This window comes from Nicotiana sylvestris, chromosome 9, assembly GCF_000393655.2.
Source record: "Nicotiana sylvestris chromosome 9, ASM39365v2, whole genome shotgun sequence".
Lineage (NCBI taxonomy): Eukaryota > Viridiplantae > Streptophyta > Magnoliopsida > Solanales > Solanaceae > Nicotiana > Nicotiana sylvestris.
The window spans coordinates 151,984,358-152,005,439 of record NC_091065.1 but is presented as its reverse complement, the minus strand read 5'-3'; the positions used below and the strand labels follow the sequence as shown (position 1 = coordinate 152,005,439).

The following is a 21,082-nucleotide window of genomic DNA, read 5'->3' as shown; positions in this document are numbered from 1 at the left end:
CTCAACCTTGATACGCCTGTAGTGCCCGAAGTCCCGGTGACTCACGGAATGCTCCAATTCGCCTAGCACAATATCCCGATCCCTTTTTTCATTCAGAAGTCTGTGGAAGTAAGTTTGCCATCTCCTCTTAATCTGGGCATCTTCCACCAGTATCCTACCATCCTCGTCCTTGATGCATCTCACTTGGTCCAAATCTCGAGCCTTCCTCTCTCTCAACTTAGATAGCCGAAATAACTTCTTCTCCCCGCCCTTTTCCCCCAGTTCCTCGTACATACGGCTATAAGCTGCAGTCTTCGCCTCTGTGACCGATAGTTTAGCTTCTTTCCTTGCTACCTTATATCTCTCCATGCACGCTCGCCTCTCCTCCTCACCTATGCTCCCCACTAACTTCAGGTATGCCGCATTCTTCGCTTCCACTTTACCTTGGACCACTTCATTCCACCACCAGTCACCTTTATGCCTACCAGATACACCAGTCGAGACCCCTAACACCTCTCTCGCAGATGACCTTATACAGTCTGATGTTGCTGACCACATAGTGTTTGCGTCCCCACTGCTCCTCCAAGCTCCCATAGCCAACAACCGACACTCCAACTGTTGGGCTTTATCCTTAGTCAAGGCTCCTCACCTGATTCTCGGTGATCCCCGAGCAGACCGTTTCCTCCTCGATAACCTAATACCAACGTCTATCACCAAGAGTTTATGTTGAGTCGCGAGTGCCTCGCTCGGAATCACCTTGCAATCCTTACACAAACCGTTGTCACACCTCCTGAGGAGAAGATAGTCAATCTGAGTCTTCGCTACCCCATTTTGAAAAGTAACCAAATGCTCCCTCCTCTTCGGAAATCTAGAGTTCGCAATCACCAACCCAAAAACCTTAGCGAAGTCCAACAGCGTGGTACCTCCTCCGTTCCTCTCCCCAAAGCCAAATCCTCCATGCACCTCGCCATAACCACCCGCGTTTGCCCCAATATGACCATTGAAATCCCCTCCTATGAATAGCTTCTCGGCAGGCGGGACATGGCACACAATCTCATATATCCCCTCCCAGAAGCGTTGTTTAACCTCTTCAGATAGGCCCGCATGCGGCGCATAGGCGCTAATGACGTTCAGGGTATACTCTCCAACCACCAACTTAATAACCATCAATCTATCATTCACTCGTCTAACTTCGACCACAGACTCTCTAAGTTCCCTATCCACTAAGATACCTACTCCATTCTTACCTCTCTCGACTCCTGAGTACCAAAGTTTATACCCGTCTGCATCCCTCGCACTCAAAATAGAAGCAGATAATTACGACTAAAGTTGGGCGGGGGAAACATGCTATGGGGAGTAACAGATAACAACAGAACAACAGTAGAGAAATATAAGGAATGCTATAAATCAATTACCAGCAAAGATAAGGAAATAAGAAGAATGAGTACACATGTAATACAGTTGCAGGCGTGCAACCCGATCTCATCTCATATAGTACCGTTGCAAGCGTGCAACCCCCTTCCATTTTATATTGTACCGTTGCAGGCGTGCAACCCGCTCCCATTTCATGTATTACCGTTGCAGGCGTGCAACCCGCTCCCATTTCATATAATTACCGTTGCAGGCGTGCAACCCGCTCCCATTTCATATATTTCCATTGCAGGCGTGCAAACCGTTTCCATTTCATATATTTCTGTTGCAGGCGTGCAACCCGCTCCCTTTTCATATGTTACCATTGCAGGCGTGCAACCCGCTCCCATTTCATATGTTACTGTTGCAGGCATGCAATCCGCTCCCTTTTCATTTATCAATACCAATCATAATAGAATCCTGGCAAGGGAACAATAATATAACAACAACATCCCGACAAGGGAACAACAATATGACAACTACATCCCGGCAAGGGAACAATAATGATAATCCTTATATGAAGTACAAAAAAATCTCAATGGAGTCACAACAATTACAATACAAGACTCACGGGCATGCTTGACACCGACGTATAGATACTCGTCACCATGACTATACGTCGTACTCCACAATTAGCACATAGCAAATAAGACACAACTCTTAATCCCTCAAGCTAAGGTTAGACCAAACACTTACCTTGATGCCACGAACACAACTCAAGCCTCAACTATCGTTTTACCTCTTGATTCCACCACCAACTCACTCGTATCTAGACACAAGTTACTTAATAATATTAATAAGTGCTAAAGGAAACATTTTTAATGCATGGAAATAAATTTTCTAAAGTTTTTTCCAAAAAGTCAAAAATCGACCCTGTGCCCGCTTGGTCCAAACCCGAAATTCGGACCAAAACCCGATTACCCATTCACCCCCGAGCCCGGATATATAATTGGTTTTGGAATCCGACCTCAATTTGAGGTCTAAATCCCTAAATTTCAATATTCTTAGGTTTTACCCAAAATTTCCCAATTCCCCCATGAAAACCCTAGATTCTAGGATAAAATCTTGTAAAAAGAAGTTGAGTAAAGAAAATGAGTTATAAATCACTTACTAATATTTTGGAGAAGAAAGGTTGTTTGAAAAATCGCCTCTTAGGTTTTTGGGGTTTTGAAAAATGAAAAATAACTGAAAATCCTGTTTAAATATACCCCTCTCAGACCCCCTGTGCAGACCGCACAAAAAGGAGTGCGGCCGCGAAGCTCACAATGTTGACTGCAATGACATGCTTTAGTATTTTGGCCATAACTTTCTCTACAAATGTCTAAATTGGGATTTCTTTAACTTTTTGGAAACTAGACATGAAGGGCTACAACTTTTGTCTTTGAATCATCTCAATAATCCTTGTAGATCAAAAGATATAGGCTTCCAAAGTTAGACCGGTGAAATTCTTCTTCACTGCGGACCGCGCCAAAAGGAGTGCGGCCGCAAACGCCCCTTCGCGGTCAACACAAAATCAATGCGGTCAGCACTGGCGGGTTCAGAGATCTGCAACATCTCTGGACCTGCAACAACTATGTTTTAAGACTAAAAAATTCCGGAACCTACCCGAAACTCACCCGAGCCCTCGGGACTTCATACCAAACGTGCATACTAGCTAAAAAACATCACATGGACCTACTAGTGCGATCACATCATCAAAATAACATGTAAAATCATGAATTAAACCTCAAAAATCAACATTTTCATCAAGAACTCTCAAAGTTCATAACTCTTCAACCGGAAGTCCAACTCACGTTAAATAAACTCTGTTTTTTACCAAACTTCACAGTTATCTTTTAAATACTATAACAAGTTTGTACCGGGCTCAGGAACCAAAATACGGGACCGATACCAATGGTTTCAAACATTAATTCTTTTCTTCATTTCTTAGATAATTCCGCAAAATAATTTCTTTCAAAAATTGATTTCTAAGGCTTGGGACCTCGGAGTTCATTTCCGGGCATACGCCCAAGTCCCATATTTTACTGCGGACCTCCCGGGATCATCGGAACATGGATACGGGTCCATTTGCTCAAAATGTTGACCAAAGTCAAATAAAAATCAACTTTTTAACTCTAAAAATTTCTATTTCTCATCTTTTCACATAAAAGGCTTCCGGTTATGGGTCCGGACCACGAACGCAAATCAAGGTGAGGTAAAAAAGAGGTTTTTAGGCCTCGAAATGCTAAATTTACTTGCAACTCAAGTGATGACCCAAAATTCTCCACCTCTAAAACAACTGTTCGTCCTCGAATGGACATAAGAACGAAGTACCTGAGTCGGGAAAAAGATGGGGATAACGGCTCCGCATATCAGACTCGGACTCCCAGGTCGATGCCTCAGCAGGATGACTTCTCCACTGAACATGAACAAAAGGGAAACTCTTCGATCTTAACTGACGAACCTACCGATCTAGAATAGCTACCAGCTCCTCCTCGTAGGACAAGTCCTTGTCCAACTGGATAGTGCTGAAATCTAACATGTAGGATGGATCATCGTGATACTTCCAAAGCATGGACACATGGAACACTGGATGTACGACTGATAAGCTCGACGGCAACGCAAGTCTGTAAGCCACCTCCCCCACTCGATCAAGAATATCAAATGGGCCAATGAACCTAGGGCTAAGCTTGCCCTTCTTCCCAAATATCATCACGCCCTTCATAGGCGACACTCGAAGTAATACCCCGCTCACCGACCATGAAAGCCAAATCACGAACCTTACGGTCGGCATAACTCTTTTGCCTGGACTGAGCTGTACGAAGCCTATCCTGAATAACCTTGACCTTTTCCAAGGCATCCTGTACTAGATCTGTACCCAATAACTGAGCCTCTCCCGGCTCAAACCATCCAACCGGCGACTGACACCGCCTACCGTATAAAGCCTCATAAGGAGTCATATAGATACTCGACTGGTAGTTGTTGTTGTAGGCGAACTCTGCTAAAGGCAAAAACTGATCCCACGAGCCTCTAAAGTCAATGACACACGCTCAGAGCATATCCTCCGAAATCTGAATAGTACGCTTGGACTGCCCGTCCATCTGAGGATGAAATGTTGTGCTCAACTCACCCTGTATGCCCAACTCTCGCTGAACTATCCTTTAGAAACGTGAGGTAAACTGCGTACCTCGGTCCGAAATGATAGACACGGGAACACCATGAAGACGAACAATCTCTCGGATATAGATCTCAGCTAACCTCTCGGAAGAATAGGAGACTGGCTGACTTGGTTTCGGATATAGATCTCAGCTAACCTCTCGGAAGAACTGGCTGACTTGGTTAGCCTATCAACAATAACCCACACTACATCGAACTTCCTCCAGGTCTGTGGGAGTCCAACAACGAAATCCATAGTGATCCGCTTCCACTTCCACTCAAGAAGCTCAATCCTCTGAAACAAACCACTAAGCCTCTGATGCTCATACTTAACCTGGTAACAATTCAAACACCGAGCCATATACGCAATGATATCCTTCTTCATCCTCCTCCACCAATAATGTTGTCGCAAATCCTGATACATCTTAGCGGCGCTCGGATGAATAGAGTACCGGGAACTATGGGCCTTCTCTAAAATCAAATCTCGAAGCCCATCCACATTAGGCACGCAAACTCGACCCTGCAGCCTCAAAACTCCATCATCTCCTAATATAAACTGCTTGGCACTTTCGTGCTGCATCGTGTCCCTAAGGACACACAAATGAGGATCATTGAACTATCGATCTCGGATATGCTCCAATAATGAAAAACAAGCGACTGTGCAAGCTAACACACGGCTAGGCTAAGAAACATCCAACCTCACGAACTGATTGGCCAAAGCGTGAACATCCAAGGCAAGCGGTCTCTCACCGACCGGAATATATGCAAGACTACCCATACTTGCTCACTTTCTACTCAAAGCATCAACCACCACATTGGCCTTTCCCCGATGATATAGGATGGTGATATCATAGTCCTTTAATAGCTCCAACCACCTTCTCTGCCTCAAATTTAGTTCCTTCTGCTTGAACAAGTACTGCAGACTCTTGTGATCCGTGAACACCACACATGACACACCATATAAATAATGCCTCTAAATTTTCAACGCATGAACAATGGCTGCTAGCTCCAAATCATGAACTGGATAGTTCTTCTCATGAATCTTCAACTGACACGAAGCATATGCAATAACCTTGCCATCCTGCATAAACACCGCACCAAGTCCAATACGAGATGTATCAGAATAAACTATATAAGGCCCTGAACCTGTGGGCAAAACCAACACTGGTGCCATAGTCAAGGCTGTCTTGAGCTTTTGAAAGCTTGCCTCACACTCGTCCGACCACCTGAACTGGGCACCCTTCTGGGTTAACCTGGTCATCGGGGCTGCGATAGATGAAAATCCCTCCACAAACCGACGATAGTAGTGATCACGCCCAACTATGCCTTATAAAAAGGACAATGCGGTCATTGTAAATATAATCAGGTTTACAAGTCCGGAGTCAAATCCCACAGAGAACTAAGGCTTAGCTACAGTTGTTCACTATCACCAAGAAGACAAGCTTGAACAGTTCCTAACTTATAGATATTTAGATTCTTGTGTTTAACTAATTGATTAACAAATTAAAATAATAAATTAACAACTAAAGATACTAAGAGTTAGAGACAAGATTAAGGAGGTCTAGAGTTATGATTTCCCCAATTGTCGGAATCCTTCCCGCTATGTCTTCTATAATTTCGCCTAAGTATTCTCTACCGATCATGAGCACTCTTATTACCGTAAATCTCTCCCGAGTAATCACGACAATTTACTAGACGCACTCTCCCGAGCTACGCTAGCTGGCTTTTGATACAGCTCACTTCAGATCGCACCCAAGGCTTCGTTATCCCTAATCCCGCCTTTAAACCCTCGGTTATTGATCCCTCATATACTCTGGGAGTGGTGTTGTTCAACAATTACCTAAATATGCACTCTCTCCCGAGTTATGCATACTAAATAGGCACAGCTAATTGAGAGCTCTTCAATTAACTACAATAAGAACGTAGTTGAACAAATAGAGATTATACTACGGCTCAATTATATAAAAACATAACAAGAATTTATCCTACAAAAGGTTCTATCAAAACTCTAGATAACAAATTAGCTATTCATAATAGTATGTAAAACTACAATACTAAAAGTCATAACCAACAATGAAAAATAGGAAGAGGAAAGAAAAAACTTGTAGAAGAATTCCCAAGCCTTGCCCCTATTGTGTCTCTGCCTCCTTAGGTCAAATCTATGTCAAAAATATGTCCCCTCCAATTCTTGGTCGGCTTCCTTGGTTTAATATAGGGTTTAGGGCTTAAAATTCCGTGTTTTGCACTTTGGTCCCTGAAATTTACGCATCCTGCCGCGGTTCCACCGAGGTCGCGCCGGAACCGCGGCCAAACACCCTCTCAGATTCTTCAGTTGTCCGCGACTGCCCTCTGCCGCGGTTCTGCCGCGGTTCTGCTGCGGTCTCGGTTGTTGACCCTGTTCCGTTTGAAATTTGAAAAAATGTAAAACATAAAAGTTGTATCCCTCTGAGTTAGCTTTCCAACCATATATTGTGGATCTCAAATGGAGTTCTGAGTAAAAAGTTATGTCTATTTTACTAGACAGTACGCAATATGCTTCTTCGAGTTTTCGTTTTGTTGTTTTATCATCCGTTGATCCCCGAACGCGATCCCGGCTTAATTACTTGAGCTATTACTCAGACTTCAAAGCTCCAAACCACTTAAATTCATTACATAACATCTATATAGCTCGGAATCACACCTACAAGGCATAAAACACACAATTAGTGCAAAACACTAGCGATTAAAGCGCAAACTCAACTAAAGTGCAGTAAATTAGAGTGTAATAATCGACTAAAATACGTAATTATAGCCTATCATCAACACCCCACACTTAAACCATTGCTCGTCCTCGAGCAATCAAACTACACTTTTTTTTGTTTATAGACACGACCTTTTTAAACAATTCTCCTAACTCATCACACCAAGAGTATTTAAAATAGACTAAGCACAAAAGCGTAACATCTTCACCTCAAGATTTGACTCATAAGTACCACGCATTATTCACAATTCACCTACTTACTCTAACATAGAGGTCACTGACATTACCTTTCCTTCATGAATCAAGTGCCCTCACACAACAAAAGAGAGTAGTTCCACACAATAAAATTTAAGAACACTTAGGAACTCAAGATAGAAAGAATTCACTCACTCTCAGAAATAACATTCATATGCCACAAAAGATGCACCATAAGCTTGCCCGTAGTGTACTACTCTACTAATGGAGCTCATTCAATCTAGGATCAATTAGGACTTTATTTGGTTGTAATGTAGGCTACGGAACGGGAAAGATACATTTAGATATAAGAGTGACTACACCTCCCTAAGCACTTTAATACATATACTTTAACATTCAAACCCCATACTTATGTCAAGCCAAACTCCACCTTCACATCAATATACATCAACTCCCAAATTATTTAAGCACAATTATATCAAGAGTCACCACTATCAAAGAATATATTTTTTTTCACAGCAATGCAACTATTTTTTTCTTTTCTTTTCTTTGTCAATTCGAGTGGCTCTTGCTCTTTCAAATCAGTGCACCTTTCTCCTTATTTCATTGGTTCCGCTCAAAAGCCAAACCAACCACCCCACACTTTAACTTTTACAAAGTTCATAACAATTCAAGTGCTCATGAGAGGTTACAATGGTTCAAATAGATGGTTAATTCAACCAAATGGGTAAGGCTTGTAATGTGGTTGCCAAAGAAATAAGATTATAGGCTCAAAGGGGTTAACTACGATACATAACAATTAGGCGGGTAAAGTATACATATCTGGCTCAACAAAGAAATGCCTATATCACTTCCTAGACTGAATAAAACTACTATTTCGCTTTGCAAACACACGGGGAAAGTTCTAAGCATCAAATGCAATGCACAGAATACAACAACCCTCACACACACATGGCACATGACTCACTCAAGATTGGATCATCAAGACACTCTAGTCAAAGCAGTTAAGCAAAGTTAAAATCATACAATTTAAGGTACTTCTACAAGAGTCAAAAACTGAGCTTAAGCGTCATAACCAAAGTACTCACTATTCTCAAGGCATAACAAAGTCAAGAGATAATTCTTCACTTCAAAACACAACACAATGGCTCCTACTCCCAAAAAAAACTAACTACACCCGGTTTAAATAAAACCCTTGGAAAAGAACCGTGGTTTAAAGAAAAACCAAGGGGTAATTATTACACTACCTAACAAAAGAAAATCTTTTTGTACTTTTTCTTTAGACTTAAACCCCTCAAGAAAATTGTCTGATAGATCCATCGTCGGGAAAAGTCCAATCTTTTCTATTTAAAAAAAAATTGTTCAATTAAACTAACCCAACTAAAATAGCATAGAAAGTTACCCAGACAATCTTCTCACCCCACACTTAAAATTGTGCATTGTCCCCAATGCACACCATAACTAATAAAAAGGGTAAAAGAGACTCCCTGGTAGGCCAAAGGCCGAAACATTAACAACTCATGGGGTACTCAGACTTCTCCCAAGTTTGGTCCTTTGTGCGGGTACCTCACACTTAGTTTCAACCATTTGGTTTGTTGTTGCATCCTTCCAATACCTTTGCTTTCCATGCTCCTAGAAAATAAAAAATTGACACTACACAAATAATACAATTAAAAAAATAAAAAAATAAATAAAAGAAAGCAATAAAGCTGGGTTGCCTCCCCACAAGCGCTTGATTTAACGTCGTGGCACGACGCGGATCACTTTTTGCCTCCACCTCGAGTTTATGAATTGAACCCAAGTTTTGATTCAAGCTTATGATTATGGTTATGGGGCGGTGGAATGAATCTGACTGGCCCAATAAAATAATGTAGTATTCTGCACTTCTTGGCCTTTAGATGAGGTGTGTAATCCCGACTTTCTGGAAAGAAGAATTCCAGAATGTAAGCACTTTGTTCCTCATTCCTTGACTCCTCAAGTGGCTCGGACGACTCTATTTTCATATCATCATCTAAACACAATGTGGAAAAATGCTTGGAGTGAGGACCAATGCGCTCAACTACATGAACATTGGGACAATCTACATTCTCAACACTAATGACAATAGAGTCAACTAAATATGTATCCTCAATATCCTTGGTTGACTCTAGTATCTCCTCTACGACATCGGCATCCTCAAAATCTAGATGGTTAGAGTGTTGGGGTTCTACTTTGGATCCCTCCATTGGCACCTCAATTTCCGTCTCTAATGCAAATTGCTCCCGGTTACTATCCATAATATTGACATATTGAGCATTAAAAGCTTCAACTAGTTGACTCACTTGAGCCTCTAAGTTGCGAATAGTTTCATCTTGCCTTTCTACCTGCAGCTGTATTTTACTTTGTTGTTCTATAATGCACTTTAACATATCCTCGATCTTCTTTAGGTCAGCTTCCCTAGGTTCTTTGTTCCTATTATCCTCACAAGAAAACGTAGAATCATCATAATAAGGGGTTGGGGGAAGATAAGAAATATAAGCACAACCATGAAAGTGATCATCTTGACCACCACACATATCACACACATTCCACACATAAGATTGAGTTGGTGCACATAACTCGCTCTCGGGAATATTTTGATAATTTTTCCAAGGGTAGTTTTCATCACAATATTCGTAAGGAGGATTAAAAGTAGAATTACCAACATCAAAAATTTCATAATTCAATGATGCCATGTTTTTTTTTAAATCAACAAGTAAAACAAAAAAAATCAAATACAAAAAATAAAAATAAAAGTTCAAACTTGAAACCTAGCAATATGTACACCTACAGCTACACCATTAGTTCCCCGGCAACGGCGCCAAAATTTGATCACGCCCAACTATGCCTTATAAAAAGGACAATGCGGTCGTTGCAAATATAATCCGGTTTACAAGTCCGGAGTCGAATCCCACAGAGAACTAAGGCTTAGCTACAGCTGTTCACTATCACCAAGAAGACAAGCTTGAACAGTTCCTAACTTATAGATATTTAGATTCTTGTGTTTAACTAATTGATTAACAAATTAAAATAATAAATTAACAACTAAAGATACTAAGAGTTAGAGACAAGATTAAGGAGGTCTAGAGTTATGATTTCCCCAATTGTCGGAATCCTTCCCGCTATGTCTTCTATAATTTCGCCTAAGTATTCTCTACCGATCATGAGCACTCTTATTACCGTAAATCTCTCCCGAGTAATCACGACAATTTACTAGACGCACTCTCCCGAGCTACGCTAGCTGGCTTTTGATACAGCTCACTTCAGATCGCACCCAAGGCTTCGTTATCCCTAATCCCGCCTTTAAACCCTCGGTTATTGATCCCTCATATACTCTGGGAGTGGTGTTGTTCAACAATTACCTAAATATGCACTCTCTCCCGAGTTATGCATACTAAATAGGCACAGCTAATTGAGAGCTCTTCAATTAACTACAATAAGAACGTAGTTGAACAAATAGAGATTATACTACGGCTCAATTATATAAAAACATAACAAGAATTTATCCTACAAAAGGTTCTATCAAAACTCTAGATAACAAATTAGCTATTCATAATAGTATGTAAAACTACAATACTAAAAGTCATAACCAACAATGAAAAATAGGAAGAGGAAAGAAAAAACTTGTAGAAGAATTCCCAAGCCTTGCTCCTATTGTGTCTCTGCCTCCTTAGGTCAAATCTATGTCAAAAATATGTCCCCTCCAATTCTTGGTCGGCTTCCTTGGTTTAATATAGGGTTTAGGGCTTAAAATCCCGTGTTTTGCACTTTGGTCCCTGAAATTTACGCATCCTGCCGTGTTTCCACCGCGGTCGCTCCGGAACCGCGGCCAAACACCCTCTCAGATTCTTCAGTTGTCCGCGACTGCCCTCTGCCGCGGTTCTGCCGCGGTCTCGGTTGTTAACCCTGTTCCGTTTAGCATTTGGAAAAACTTAAAACATGAAAGTTGTATCCCTTTGAGTTATCTTTCCAACCATATATTGTGGAGCTTAAATGGAGTTCTGAGTAAAAAGTTATGTCTATTTTACTAGAAAGTGCACAATATGCTTCTTCGAGTTTTCGTTTTGTTGTTTTATCATCCGTTGATCCCCGAACGCGATCCCGACTTAATTCCTTGAGCTATTACTCAGACTTCAAAGCTCCAAACCACTTAAATTCATTACATAACATCTATATAGCTCGGAATCACACCTACAAGGCATAAAACACACAATTAGTGCAAAACACTAGCGATTAAAGCGCAAACTCAACTAAAGTGCAGTAAATTAGAGTGTAATAATCGACTAAAATACGTAATTATAGCCTATCATCAAGTAGCCCGCCAATCCCAAGAAACTTTAGATCTTTGTAGCTGATGCTGGTCTAGGATAATTCTTGACTGCCTCTATCTTCTTCGGATCTACCTGAATACCTTCTACTGATACAATATGACCCAGGAATGCAACTGAACTCAACCAAAACTCGCACTTCAAAAACTTGGCATATAGTTGACTGTCTCTCAAAGTCTGGAGAACCACTCTAAGATGCTGCTCATGCTCCTCCCGGCTGCGGGAATAGATCAAAATATCATCAATGAAGACTATCACGAACGAATGCAAGTAAGGCCTGAACACTCGGTTCATCAAATCCATAAAAGCTGCTGGGGCATTTATCAACTCGAATGACATCACCAAGAACTCATAATGTCCGTACCGAGTGCGGAAAGCTGTCTTAGGGACATTGGGCGCCCTAATCCTCAACTAATGGTAGTCAGATCTCAAGTCGATCTTCGAAAATACCTTGGCACCCTGAAGCTGATCAAACAAATCATCAATCCTCGACAATGGATACTTATTCTTGATTGTAACCTTGTTCAACTGTCGGTAATCTATACACATTCTCATCGACCCGTCCTTCTTCTTAACAAACAACACTGGCGCACCCCAAGGCGAAACACTAGGTCTAATGAAACCCTTTTCAAGCAAGTCTTGCAATTGCGCCTTCACCTCTTTCAACTCAAGTGGGGCCATACGATACGGCGAGATAGAAATGGGCTAAGTGTCCGGAGCCAAATCAATGCAAAAGTCAATATCCCTATCGGGTGGCATACCCGGCAGGTCTAAAGGAAATACTTTAGGGAACTCACGAACTACCGACACCAAATCAATAGAAGGGATTTCAGTGCTAGAATCATGAACATATGCTAAATAAGCCAAACACCCCTTCTCGACCATACGTTAAGCCTTCATATATGAGATAACGTTACGGGTAAAATGACCAAGAGTCCCCCTCCACTCAAGATAAGGTAGACCCGGTAAGGCTAAGGTCACAGTCTTGGCATGACAATCCAAGATAGCGTGGTAAGGTGATAACAGTCCATCCCCAATATGACATCAAAATCAACCATGTCCAGTAGTAATAAGTCTACTCGGGTCTCAAGACCCCTAATCACAACTACACAAGAGCAATGAACACGATCTAATATAATAGAATCATCCATCGGTGTAGACACATAAACATGAGCACTCAAAGAATCGCTAGGCATGACCAGATATGACACAAAATAAGATGATACATAAGAGTATGTAGACCCTGGATCAAATATCACTGAAGCATCCCTACTACAAACCAGAATCGTACCTGTGAAGCCTCAGCCTCAAGCCTGGCTGGAAGAGCATAACATCGGGGCTGGGCCTCACCACCCTGGACTACCTCTCTAGGACGGCCTGCAGCTGGTTGGCCTCCACCTCTAGTGGTCTAAGCTCCACCTCTAACACCTCTACCTCTACCTCTAGCTCCTCTACCTCCACCCCTGGCTGGCTGGGCGGACTGTGGAACACTCGGTGCCTGAACTATGGCACGGGAACCTGAATGCTGAGAGCTGCTCGATGCTCGAGGACAATATCTAGCAATGTGCCTCGTGTTGCCACAAGTAAAACAAGCCCTCGGCTGCTAGGGCTGATGACCCTAAAAACTTTGAAGCGGAAGTACACTGATAAGAGCTGGTGATGCACTGTAGGATTGCTGATCGGAATACTGCATGTGAGAACCACGACCACTTGAGGCACTATGAGAGGACTGAAGTGCTGACGGAAAAGGCCTGGGAGGATGGCCTCTACCAAAAGAATCTTTGCCTCCAGACGAGGTGCCACTAAATCTACCTAAATGACGAGGCCTCTTGTCAGACCCCTGACCACCTCCCTGCGACAGAACTATCTCAACTCTCCTGGCCACATTGCCGCCTCATGGAAATAAATCTCACTTCTTGTCTCCTTAGCCATCTGAAGTCGAATAGGCTGAATGAGTCCCTCAATGAACCTCTTCACCCCCTCTCTCTCTCGGTGGGAAGTATGATAAGAGCATGATAGGCCAAGTCGATGAATCCGGTCTCGTACTGAGTGACAGTCATAGAACCTTGCTGGAGATGCTCGAATTGCCTCCGGTAGATCTCTCTCTAAGTGATAGGGAGAAACTTTTCCAAAAATAGGTGAGTAAATTGCTCCCAAGTCAAAGCTGGCGATCCAGTTGGTCTAGCCAAGAAATAATCTCTCCATCAAATCTTGGTGGATCCAGATAAGCGAAAAGTAGCAAAGTTGACCCCATTGGTCTCCACTATCCCCATGTTCCCGAGAACCTCATGACAGTTGTCTAGATAATCCTAGGGATACTCAGAAGATGCACCACTGAAAGTAGTAGTGAAGAGCTTGGTGAAGCTGTCCAATCTCCACAAAGCATTGGCAGACATAGCTGCTCCATCACCGGTCTGAGCCACCACACCCGGCTAAACTTCTCCAACTGGCTGAGCTGCTAGAGTTTGGAACTGGGGAGCCATCTGATCCGGAGTGCGAGTAGTAGGAGTCTGGGCTCCTCTTCCAGCCTGAGAGACGGTTGGTGCTACAGGAAGCAAGTCTTCCCAGGTGACACTCTCCATAAGGCCCACTAGACGGACCATAGCATCCTGGAGTACTAGGGTAGCAATAAACCCCTCTGGGACCTGAGCTGGGCCCACCGGAACTATCTGGGCCGGAACATCATCATCAAAGTCAACCTGAGGCTCCGCCGCTAGTGCTGTTGCTCTGGGCTGAGCTTTGCCCCTAACTCGGCCTCTAACATGGCCTCGGCCTTGCCCTCTGCCCCTCGTGGGAGCTACTGCTGGGGGCTCGGGCTGTTGATCAACGGATGAGGAAGCGCGTGTTCTCGGCATCTGCGAAAGAACAGAGTAAAAATTCAATCGGCATTGAGAAACCAAACCGCACAATAGGAAAGAATAGATGTGAAGTTTTTCCTAACTCTATAGCCTCTAGGGATAAATATAGACGTCTCCGTACTGATCCTTCAGACTCTACTAAGCTTGTCTGTGAATTGTGAGACCTATGTAACCTAGAGCTCTGATACCAACTTGTCACGACCCGGACTTCCCACCCTCGGGAGTCGTGATGACGCCTACTAGTGAAAGTTAGGCAAGCCAACCAATTGAATTATTTACCTTGTTTCCATTCTAAATCCATTAAAAATTAAGAACCAACAGTTATCAATCAGCAAAATTTACTAAGCCGAAGACTAAATTTCAAGTTTAATAATACGGAAAATACCAGTCCATAACAATCTACCCAAGACTGGTGTCACAACTTCACTGACTGTCTAGGAGTACTACAAATAAAGGTTTGAAAGAATACATACAACATTGTCTTTGGAAAGACATGAAAGAAATAGGAATAGTAGACAGAAGGAGACGCCAAGGCCTGGGACGCCTGCAGGACTAACTCGGGTCGCCTGATGAACAAGAAACAACAATCTCACTGCGGTCCGAAATCTACAGCACTAGGATCTACACAAAAGAGTGCAGAGTGTAGTATCAGCACAACCGACTCCATGTGCTGGTAAGTGCCTAGCCTAACCCCGGGGAAGTAGTGACGAGGCTAGGACCAGTCTACCAAATAAACATGTGCAGTTAAATCATATACAACGAAAACAAAAGTAGATAATTACGACTAAAGTTGGGCGGGGGAAACATGCTGCGGGGACTAACAGATAACAACAGAACAATAGTAGAGAAATGTAAGGAATGTTATAAATCAATTACCAACAAAGATAAGGAAATAAGAAGAACGAGTACACATATAATACCGTTGCAGACGTGCAACACGATCCCATCTCATATAGTACCGTTGCAGGGGTGCAACCCGCTCCCATTTCATGTATTACCATTGCAGGCGTGTAACCCGCTCCCATTTTATATAATTACCGTTGCAAGCATGCAACCCGCTCTCATTTCATATATTTCCGTTGTAGGCGTGCAAACCGCTCCCATGTCATATGTTACTATTACAGGCATGCGACTCGCTCCCTTTTCATTTATCAATACCAATCATAATAGAATCCTGGCAAGGGAACAATAATATAACAACAACATCCTGTTGCGCCCTCTTTTTCTCGCGAAATCGGGTTTATGACATTTGGTATGGGACAACTTGTTCCTTTTGGGAACTGGGTTTTGCAATTTGAAGAGTCGCCACCTAATAATTTAGGGTGCATTAGGACACCAATAGGGCGATGATATCTAATATTTGCTGATTTTAATCCCTATAGGCATGATATCTAACATTGAATGTTAACGAAAACGAACAGGATTTTCTTGGGAATCCCTATAGGCATAATATCTAACATTATACTGATTTCAACCTTATGAACATGATACTTACTTATAGCCGTTTAGAACCTAAAATATGATATCTAAGTGACAACAAACAGGCAGAATTATAAATAAGTCATATAGGTAGGTTATCTAGATGTGAAATTGATCGTGAAGAAATTAAGATAAACCCTATAGACATGGTGTCTAAAATGTAGAATTGAACACGCAGAATAAAAAGAAAAAGTTTTATAGGCATGCTTTCTACCCTTGAGCATACATGATTACCCAACCCTTTGCACTAGCCAGCCCCAAGTGTTTATTGCAAATTATTACAGACCAGAAATAATGAATTACACCAGAAAAGTTCAAAGAAAAGTTACAACCAGAGGAATCTTGATTCTTGACTTCCTCTCTGAGTTATGGAATAAACTACCTCAAATGCCATTGATTCAAAGACTTTATCAGACTTTAGTGTGTCAAAGTTCCCTAAGGGTCTCAATAAGAACCCCGGACAGTGCACACACCTAAGTTACATAACCAGAATAGATATGAGTACAGTATGGAAGTGCCAGCCCTTATGTGTCCAAGTTCGGAAGGAGCTCATGGGTCCCAAGGCAAGGCTCACACAAGGAGGGCAGAACTTAAGTTCTAAGAGGATAGTGAAAGTGCAGGAACAAAATTTAAAAACTGAGGGGATAAAGGAGAGGGGTAAAGGGTGATATGAAGATAGTAATCACTAACACATAGAGTTAATAACTTCATACAAAGGGGTGTCAAGGGCTGGGAATCCATTGCAAGGAGCCCATGCACTTAGGCATGGATCAGTTTTGGGCATGAACAACAATAGAAGGTGCTGACATGCTTATAAACCAATCAGAACAAATAACATCTGGAAGAAACATGGAGGTTATGATCCCAGGGGAATCAGGTTTGGGTCATGCACAGCAATGTCCAATGCTGTCATGCTCCAAACCAAACACAAGTATTAAACACATTGGGGTGGGTATTTAGGATTCACAAATTATAGTAAGTAGTGGACAAAACATTAATTCAGAATAGGAAATGGCATATTAAAGCATGTTTAATAATGGTACTAGGTTAAATACAAATAGGGGACAAACAAGGATGAAAAAGACAGTAAAGAAACATGTTGTTGTTGGTGCAGAAGCTTAATTAGAACATACCAGTAACATGCAAATACAGAGAAAAATAAGCAGGTTTCCCACAGCCTAGCCTTGGCTTTCAGCCAACTAGCTAAGGCAGCAATACAAGTAGCAATAGAGAAAAGAGAGAGATTTTAGTGGAGTGTGTGTTTGAACTCAAGTATTTTATGCCTTGTGTTCGTGTCTTTGAAAGAAGAGAAGTACATGATATTTATAGGTTTTTGAAAACGAGTGAAAGAGAAGTAATAAGCCACAAACATGGAAACAGTCACTATTCAGAATCAATTACACAAGTGATTACCTTTAATTAAGGGATCACTTGCTTTACGGGCAATGACAAGTTCAAAATAAGGAAAGAAATCAATTTATAGGCAGACTGATTATTGCTATAAAAGAAGTAGTAAAACAATTGAGTAAGTGATTAAGTCTAAGTACATGAATATACTTGTTTTGGAAAGGATTCAGTAAGGCAAAACAAGGAAAGAAATCAATTAACCTTAACAGGCGAGTGAAATTAGATTTTCACAAAAGAAAAGTTTGAAATCAGTCGCACAATTGAAGGTCAATCAAAGAAGGAAACTCAACATATAAATAGAGTGCACAAACACTGGACATGCGAGGCCAAACTATTGGCAAAAGGAAACAACATGCAATAATGGCACAAAGTTAGTAGACAGCAAACATTCGAAACATGATAGTCACGTAGGTCAAGTTTCATTGACTTAGTAGTAGAGAAAAAGATAGAGTATCAGAAGCATGAAAAGGGTCAAGTGAAAAACCCTTATGAAAAGCATAGTCGAGTTTCAATGATAGTAAGAACCCAGAACCAAAGGAATCACATAAAGAAAAGAGATGCTGAAACAAAGGAATTTCAAATCAAGTCGAGAAATTTCACACAAATGAATTGCACAAGCAGTTTCAGAAACTCGAATAGACCCCAAAGAAATTAGGGTTTTCGAAACCAATCGAGTTTAAAGATGATGAACAAATAGATTACACAAATACTTAGCAGACTGCTTCAGAGACTCGAATGAACCCAAAAGAAATTAGGGTTTTCAACACCAATCGAGTCTAGAGATGATAAACAAGTAAATCAAACAAATACTAGCAAATAGACTCAGAAACCCCAAAAGAAATCAGGACTTTTATCATGCAAACTTAGATAGAAGGACAATACGAGCAAACATAGCAAATGTCAAAAATCAGAGAAAAGTTTTGAAATAACTTAACAAGAAAACCCTAATCGGAAAAGGTAAAGAGTTTTGAAAGCAAAGTTTTAAAAGAAACTTCGAGAAAATGCTTAGAAGTTCAAAGCAAACATAGATCTGAAGCAGATCTGAAAGAAATCGAAAGAACCTTAGAGATTAGGGTTTCAGAAGAACCCAAGTGACGAGAAAGGCCTTGAAACCCATTGATCTAAGCAGGAGAGTCAAAGGTCTGACTCGAATGGCCATGGCTGGCCGGATAAAGATCAGAGACGACCGGAGAACAGTCATCGAGCAAAGTCTGGACCAAGTCCCTTCATGATCTGGTCATGAGACCATAGAAACGAACACGTAGAAGCCATGAGAGGTTGATACAGGTCTCCGATGACCTTGAAAGGCCATGGATTAGGGCGGATTAGGGTGGCGGCGGCTAGGGTTTGAGGGTGTTGTAGAGAGGATTTGGGAGACGAGGGGTTTCAGAGGCGGCATGTTGTGAGGAATGAGTTATGATGAAGGGGTCGTTTGGGTTAAAAAAGGAAAGGGTGATTATTGGCCGTTGATCTTGAAGGATCAACGACCTGGATTAAAACGGGTAAGTGAGGTGGTTTAATGGGATAGGGTTTAGATCGGTTCAGATTGCAATTGGGTCGGGGTAATTGGGCTTCAAATTTGGTTCAAATCAGGGTATAATTGAAATAAAATGGGGCTAACATTTAAATAGCCAATTTTCCCTATTTGATTTATAATAAATAATAAAATAATTTCTGTAAATAAATGAAAGGTCCTAATATGGTTTATAGTACATAATTATCAAATTAAAAATATTGGACTTATTTTTTTATAGATATAAACGCAATTAAATCTAAAAGAGGCTAATATTGCCATTATATGCAATTTAGCTTTAAAAATACTAAATCAATTTATAAAAATATGCAAAAAATATATTAGCTATATTTTAGTATAAATATGAGAATCCAATAAACGAATCAGCAAAATAATAATTTTGGGAATTATTATTGGGTTTTTATGAATAAAATAGGGGAATAAATTGGTTTAAAAAATCTTTAAAAACTTAGGAAAAATGATAAAATATTTGAACATACTTATACATACATATATATTCTATTTTGAAAGTATTTTGCATATTAAAAATATATAGGGAAAAATTGGGTATCAACAGCTGCCCTCTTTACCCGGGAAGGATGAAAGAGTTGTCGGGTAAAGATATGATGGCCAATTTGACCGAGCGGAACAGTTCGAAGAGGTTAAGGTCGCGGTAGAGCGGGGTGAATGGTGAAGGTCTGATAGGGCTGCATGAACTGGAGCGGGATCGCTCCTGCCGAGATGGTCGTTGCTCGCCGGTTTACCTGCAAATAAGCAATACAAACATATATTGTGCGTAAATTTAGACATGATGCAAATTCCTGTCGGACCATGAATGTTGTCTTTGGACGGTTAGGATGACGTCCTTAGACCATGATGTCCTGGGCCATGAAGCGTATAATAAAGGATTCGCAGGCCATGAAATGATGCTCTCGGGCTATGATGATGATGCTTTGAATAATGATATGCAAAAGATTAAAAGGGGTCCTCATGCCATGACATGGTGTTCTCGGGCTATGAAAATGGTGCCTCCGAATGATGACGCCTTTGGATAAATTGGCGATCTTTCAGCCCATGAGGTGTAGTATTTGGCGATCTTTCAGCCCATGCAAATGCAGTAGGGGGTGATCTTTCAGCCATGCAAATGTAGATGAAGTGGCAATCTTTCAGCCATGCAATGCAGTAGGTGTCAATCTTTCAGCCATGCAAATGTAGATAAAGTGGCGATCTTTTTGCCATGCAATGCAGTAGGTGGCAATATTTTAGCCATGCAATGTAGATAAGGTGCCAATCTTTTAGCCATGCAATGCAGTAGGTGGCGATCTTTTGCATGGTGGCGATCTTTCAGCCATGCAATGCAGTAAGTGGCGATCTTTCAGCCATGCAAATATAAATGAAGTGGCGATCTTTCAGCCATGCAATACAGTAGGTGGCGATCTTTCAACCATGCAATTGTAGATAAAGTGGCAATCTTTCAGCCATGCAATGCAGTATGTGGTAATCTTTCAGCTATGCAATGTAGATAAGGTGGCGATCTTTCAGCCATGCAATGCAGTAGGTGGCGATCTTTCAGCCATGCAATGTAGATAAGGTGGCGATCTTTTAGCCATGCAATGCAGAAAATGCAGACAGAGACAACATTTAGTGTTGGAAGGCAGAATAGTAGCCTTATGCAATGCAGAAATGCAGATGGAGATAGCGTTTAGTTTCAAAAGGCAGAATGGTAGCCTTATGCAAGAAATAAAATGGCAAGCGGTAACAGAGCTTTCTTAGTTGATAGTAGATTGTGATATTGTGACTGCTGCGAACATTGTGTCACACAGAACGTCACCGGTGTGTATGGATGGCAAATGTGAGTAAGTGCGACAGTTCTGAGAGTTGTATTCTTGAACGACGTTTGTCTCGTGGGTGTATAGTATGTCTGATGCTTTCGTAATCCAAGTGCCCGCGTTCAAAGAAAAATCGTGAGTTTTGTAAGAGGGAAGGTTAGTTCGTATCCCCGCTGGCTATGCTTGATCTG

The 21,082-nt window shown here is 41.5% G+C and overlaps 1 protein-coding gene across 1 annotated transcript; it reads right to left on the bottom strand.

The window, feature by feature from the left end:
* Nucleotides 1–624: 624 nt before the first annotated feature.
* LOC104247121 (uncharacterized) lies at nucleotides 625–1,146 on the bottom strand. Its single transcript, XM_070158106.1, has one exon. It carries the CDS (start codon nucleotides 1,144–1,146, stop codon nucleotides 625–627), a length of 522 nt encoding a protein of 173 aa, XP_070014207.1.
* Between the last annotated feature and the right edge of the window lie 19,936 nt (nucleotides 1,147–21,082).

What these genes read in the sequence shown, in the direction of transcription:
- LOC104247121 (XM_070158106.1), bottom strand. Translation starts at nt 1,146, where the DNA reads ATGGTTATTAAGTTGGTGGTTGGAGAGTATACCCTGAACGTCATTAGC.